Source organism: Plasmodium gallinaceum (genome assembly GCF_900005855.1).
Source record: "Plasmodium gallinaceum strain 8A genome assembly, contig: PGAL8A_v1_60, whole genome shotgun sequence".
Lineage (NCBI taxonomy): Eukaryota > Apicomplexa > Aconoidasida > Haemosporida > Plasmodiidae > Plasmodium > Plasmodium gallinaceum.
Genome location: NW_021628219.1, coordinates 18,676 through 25,283, shown reverse-complemented (window position 1 = coordinate 25,283; position 6,608 = coordinate 18,676). Strand labels below are relative to the sequence as shown.

The 6,608-nt window shown below is 16.0% G+C and overlaps 1 protein-coding gene across 1 annotated transcript in view; it reads left to right on the top strand.

Annotated features, from left to right (window-relative positions):
* Positions 1 to 2,881: 2,881 nt before the first annotated feature.
* PGAL8A_00077600 (protein kinase, putative) overlaps positions 2,882 to 6,608 on the top strand; it is a gene marked incomplete at both ends in the record, with an annotated part of 5,035 nt that continues 1,308 nt past the window's right edge. Inside the window, 4 exons of the mRNA XM_028670200.1 lie at positions 2,882 to 5,366; positions 5,702 to 5,916; positions 5,990 to 6,107; positions 6,477 to 6,578. Of these exons, the coding sequence (XP_028525896.1) occupies positions 2,882 to 5,366; positions 5,702 to 5,916; positions 5,990 to 6,107; positions 6,477 to 6,578 (2,920 nt within the window). The remainder of the gene's footprint in view (positions 5,367 to 5,701; positions 5,917 to 5,989; positions 6,108 to 6,476; positions 6,579 to 6,608) is intronic.

The window sequence follows — 6,608 nt, the reverse complement described above, 5'->3', positions numbered from 1 at the left end:
GAAAATATATGGCATACCTTGTCCCCAAAAATATATTAATATTAAATTTGTAAGAAATTTAATTTTTTTTTTTTTTATTTAAATTTTTTAAGCTATAATTTCTTAAATGTAGATATATTTACAATTTAAAAATAATTTTTTTTCTTTGTTTACCTTTTTATTTAAATATATTTTTAAAAATGTATTTTTCTTATTTAAAATTTTTACATTTTTATTGTATTTTTGTCTATTCTCTTATTATGATCACATAATTAAAATATGAAAATTTTGTTTATGTTATATAATTTTTAAAACTGAGAAAAAAAGTTTATATATATATATATATATTTATTAAATTAAGTAATTTACATGTATAAGTAATACAATTAGTAATTAAATAAATATATTCTTATAAATGAGACAGAAATAATATATTAATTATTAAGGCTTAATTTTTTTTTTTTTTTTTTTTTTTAAATTTATTTATTACTCTTTTTATTTTTTTTTTTTAAATGTTATGTGAAATGTAAATATAAAGCATATAGAACAAACAAATAATAAATTAAAAAAAAAATAATGGTTTTAATTATAAATTAAAAAAATAAAAAGTCTCGATTAAAAAACTTCGGTTAATACTTCACATATTTATTAAGATTTAAGAACATTTTATATTATTTAAAACAGAAAGAAAAAAAGAAAAATCGTGTGTTAATATAAAAAAAAAAAAAAAAAAGGAAATTTTTTCTTTTTTTTTTTCATTGCTTTAATACACTAGATAGTGTGTGTGTAAATGTAAAATAGTTCTTTCTTTCCTTCTTTCTTCTTTTCTTGATTTTAAATATATAGCTTATATTTTCATTATAAAAACAAACAAATCATAGAAATGCACTATAGAATTTGAAATTGGATTAAATATTATACATTTATTTAGTAAAATTTTTATTTTAATAAAATGATTGCTACTACTATTATTTATAGGAATATTTTTTTATAATTCTGTGTTCTAAATATCATTGTTTCATAATTTTTCCTTTTTTTCTTTTCTTATTTCTTTTTTTTTTTTTTTTTTTTTTTGTTTTTTTTATTTNTTTTTTTTTTTTTTTTTTTTTTTTTTTTTTTTTTTTTTTTTTTTTTTTTTTTTCTTTTGATTTTATCATTTTTTTTTTTTTTTTTAAATATTTTTCAATAACATGAAAAATTTCTATTTATAATTATTTTTATTTATCACAATTTTTAAAAAATTTCTTTTCATCTACAACTTATCTTTTTATAATTAATTCTGTAGTAACCGTTGTTAGAATGACAACATAATAAAAATTCTAGAAATTACACATTTAACAACATATTTAATATTAGACTTTTTTTTTATTTTTAATTTTTTTATTCTTTTTTTTTTTTTTTTTTTTTTTAAGAAAAATTATTTGTTTAAAGAAAAGAAATATTAATGATAAAATTGATGAGATTACATATTAATGATTCTAATTCTTCTACTATTTATAGCTATATAAAAAATATATATATATATATATATATATAATTATTTTAACGAATCTTTAATCTTTACATATTTTATAAATGTGCATGGTTGTATTTTTATACATTATTTTCCTATTTTCTACTTCATCTATAACTTTTTTTTTTATTTATTATTTATTAGAATATTTTCTTTCTTATCATTTTTTTCTCCAAATCCTTTATTATTCATTCCGATTTATTTTCTTTTTTTTTATTTTACTACTTTTAGTTTAATTTTTTTTTATTATAACAACGGTTTATTTTTTTTTTAAAATAACATTATTTCTTTTTTCTATAAATTGATATATTTCTTCTATTATTTTACACTTTCATTTTTTAATTCACTTTTTTTTTTTTTTTTTTTTCAATATATATCTATTATTTTTAACACTAAATTTTTCTCCTTTCTTAAGAAAATTTTTAAACTTTACAACACCATAAAATGAAAATTATTTTACCATTTTAATAAATTAGAAAAAATATTTTGGATTCATTTTTTGAATATCCTTTATTTTAATGAATTAAATCTATATTTTTTGTAACAAAATATATAAAATATAATTTTTAATACACATATATATTTATATATATTAAAGGAAATATTTCTTTTTTAAAATATTTAATTAAAAAATAAAAACATAAGTGTATACACATATATATAAATAAAATTTAAAAAGAAATATATTTTGTAGATATATAATAGAAGTAAATTTTTAATACACATTAAAGTAAAATAAAAAATTTCTAAAATTTGAATGCATATATATTATAGAAAAATATAGAAAAAAAACAGATAATACAATAAGATATAATAGTAAATATTAAATGTATTTAATAATTTAAATAAATAAGTATGAAAAAAGAAATTATAATTTATTATTAAGAAGATTTACATTTTCATATGGTATTATATATATAAGAAAATGTTAAATTCATAATAAATCAAAAATATAGAAGTTCATTATTATTATCTATTAAAATTGGTATACGTGGCTTTTTAAGATGTCATTAATTTTATACAGTAAAACATTTGCAACAATTACTTTAGTTAAGATTGTAAATATTTATAGGAAATTTTAATTATATTTATTATAAAAATAATAATAGTTATAATTAAAATTTAATAATAATAAATTGGATATTAATAATTAAGTGTAATTATAATGCACCCTTGATATTATCTTTTTGAGTTTTTAAGATAATCTGAAATTTTAAAATTATATATATTTGATTATCTAAGGTAATTAGTATAATGCAAAAAAAAAAAAAAAAAAAAAAATAAAATAAAGAATAAAAAAAGAATAAGATAGATAGAGGAAAATAAAAATTTAGCATAAATTAATTACAATAAAGTAATTGTAAGTTTTTCAGAAAAAAAAAAAAAAAAATGGACAGTAAAAATATTATTCAAAATAATAAATTCGAAATTAATTCTGGAATAATTTTAAAAGAATTTTATAAAAGAAATATGAATGAAAAATTAATTCAGAAAAAACCTATATATATGGATATATTACAAGGTAATTCATATTATAATGAGGTGAATAATAAAGAATGTAACTTAAATTATATATTGAAGGAACATAATACAATAAAAATACATGAAGAGATTAAAAAAAATAAGAAACAAAATGAAATATATTATAGTAATAGAATTTCTTATATATATAAAGATATAAAATATATAGGAAGTAAAATTCATAATAAAAATACAAGTTTATTACAGCCGAAATTTGTTGGAAATCATTCATATTACGTTTCCACTTATAATGTAACAAAAAAGTTATATTCAAATATAGAAGAATATAATAAATGTGATAATTTTTCAAATTTATATATTCATAATAATGATAATGTGAATAAGGAAATTATAAAAAAAGGGGAAAAACTTGAAAATAAGCATAACAAAATATTATATTATAGAAACAGTAAAACACATAACAATAAAAGAAATTTTTTATTAAAACATGAAATTTTTTACACTGATAAAGAATTATTTAATACAGATGAGACGAGTTTTAAAAAGTTAGTAAATGATAAAAGTACAATGAAATATTCAGAATATAAAAATAATTTAATTTTAGGAAAAAATGAAATGCAAAAGGGTTCTTATTTTTCTGGAAACTTTAATAATTCTAATAGAATGAAAAAAGATATTTTTATTATAAAAAATAAAAACTCTCATGAAACTTTAAAAAGTGATCAAAAATATGCTTCTTATAATTTTAAATCCAATAATTATTGGGAACAGAAGAAGAAAATATTGCCTAATATTTTTACAAATGATTACCATTATGAAAATCTAGATAACTGCTTAGCTGAAAATACACTACTTAATAAAATTAATAATTTCTCTCTTTATAAAAGTAAAAAAAATTATTATTTAAATAGTATTGATTTTCCAAAGGTTAATGAAAATAACTCATATAATTTTAATGATCAAAATAAAACAAAAAATAATTTATATAATTATGAAAATAATTCAATTCAATTATATACTAATAAAAATAATAACTCTATGATAACATGTGATCAGAAGTGTCAAGTAGAAAATACAGAAGAAAAAAAAAGTGGATTTACAAGATATAGTCTGTATAAAGAATCTTATTACTTAAATAATGAACTAAATAATAAAAATAACAGAATAAGTAAAGAAAATGTAGAAAAAGAAATTACATATTTGAATAATGATTCAACGAAAAAATGTAAATTAAAGAAACAGCAGTTTGATTTAGAATATAATAATTCTTTTGTTATAAAAAGTAAAAATTTTCAAAATGAAAATCAAGTAGGAAATATAGATAAAGGTAGAGATGAAAATGAAATTAAAAATATAGATAAAGGTGGAAATGAAATTAACAATATAGATAAAGGTGGAAATGAAATTAAAAATGTAGATAAAGATAAAAATGAAAATAAATGTATAAATAGAAATAAAGGTATTAATGAAAATGAAATTAAAAATAGAAATAAAGGTATTAATGGAAATGAAATTAAAAATATAGATTTAGATAAAGATGAAAATGAAAATAAATATATAAATAGAGATGAAAGTATTAATAAAAGTGAAATTAAAAATATAGATAAAGATGAAAATGAAAATGAATGTATAAATGAAAATAAAGGTATTAATGAAAATGAAATTAAAAATAGAAATAAAGGTATTAATGAAAATGAAATTAAAAATATAGATAAAGGCAGAGATGAAAATGAAAATGAATGTATAAATAGAAATAAAGGAATTAATGAAATTAAAAATATAGATAAAGATGAAAATGAATGTATAAATAGAAATAAAGTAATTAATGAAATAAAAAATATAGATAAAGATGAAAATGAAAATGAATGTATAAATGAAAATAAAGGAATTAATGAAATTAAAACTATAGATAAAGATGAAAATGAAAATGAATGTATAAATGAAAATAAAGGAATTAATGAAATTAAAACTATAGATAAAGATGAAAATGAAAATAAATGTATAAATATAGATAAAGGTATTAATGAAAATGAAGTTAAAAATGAAGGAAAATATCAACATGAATATTTTCAAAATGATATATGTAAAAAAGAAAATGAAAAATTAAAGGATCAATTAAAATATAAGGGAGTAAGTATATTTTTTAATGGTGATAGAAGGTTTTTTCTTTTTGATATTCCACCTAATGAAATAATAGAAAGAAAGAATATTCAAATAATTGAATTAATAAGTGAAGGAAGTTTTGGTATTGTTTATAAGGCAATATGGAATAATAAAATTGTTGCTGTTAAAAAAGCTCATGAAAATATGTCTTTAGAAGGCATGAGATCAATTGTTAGAGAAATGAATACATATAGATCAGTTTCGCATGATTACATAATAGAATATTATGGTAATAAATATTTGCACATTTAAAAATATATATATATATATATATTACATACAACCTGTATATGCAAATACTAAAGAAAAAATATTATTATTATTATATATTAGAAAAAGAAAGTATTATATATGTACAATATTTTAATGAAAATTTTTTTTATTATATATATAATTTAAAAAAAAAAAAAAAAAAAAAAAAAAATAGTGTGATTTTTTTTATAAATAGAGAATATTTTTAATAATATTATAGAGGTTCTCATAAATAGTGAATTGTTCTTTTTCAATTTTTCTTAATTTCTTTTATGATGTTAAATTATTTTTATAATAATATTTTTTTCACAGGAGTTTGCATAGAAGAGTCTTTCATAGGTATAGTTATAGAATATTTAAATAAAGGAAATGTGTTCGATATATTATACAATAACACAGTGGATTTATCTTATGAAATACGTTTAAATATGGCAACTCAATTAGTGTGTGTAATTAACTATCTTCATGAAAATGAAAAGATTGTTCATCGAGATTTAAAAACTAGCAACTTACTATTGGATGAAAACGTAAGTAGATTGCCTAATAAGTCTTGTTTTAAAAATTATATATATATATATATATATATATTTTCTTATATAGTATAATTTAAAATTATGTGATTTCGGAAAAACAAGAAAATTAGACAAAGATGGAAAAATAGTTTTAGAAGATAATGGAGGATCTCCTAGATATATGGCTCCCGAATGTTTTATCGATAGTAATAAAAATATATTTATATATTTTATAAATATATATTTGTTTAATGTGCTAAAATATTTTTATGTTTGTAATTTCATTTTTCTATTTTTCATATGTATAATTTTAATTTTTTTCTAAAACTATTTCTACTGTTTCATTTATTATTTTCATTTATATAAATTCCATAATTATTTAAGTATTTTAATTTAATAATTCCCATTATTTTTTACTTAAAAAAATAAGTGAAGATTTTTTTAATTACTTATTTTTTTTATTTTATTATTTATTTTCCTTTTTTTTATATATTTCTACAAAAATATTTTAAATACTTAAATTATTCTTTTTTTATTTTAATTTTAAACATATTTTCTATTTTTGTTATTTTCAGAAAACATAATAACTGAAAAAGCTGATATATGGGGACTTGCTTGTTGCTTGATTGAAATATTTGGAGGATTAATTCCATTTCAACATATAAAACAAAAAGAAGGTAAAAAAAAAAAAAAAAAAAAAAAAAAAA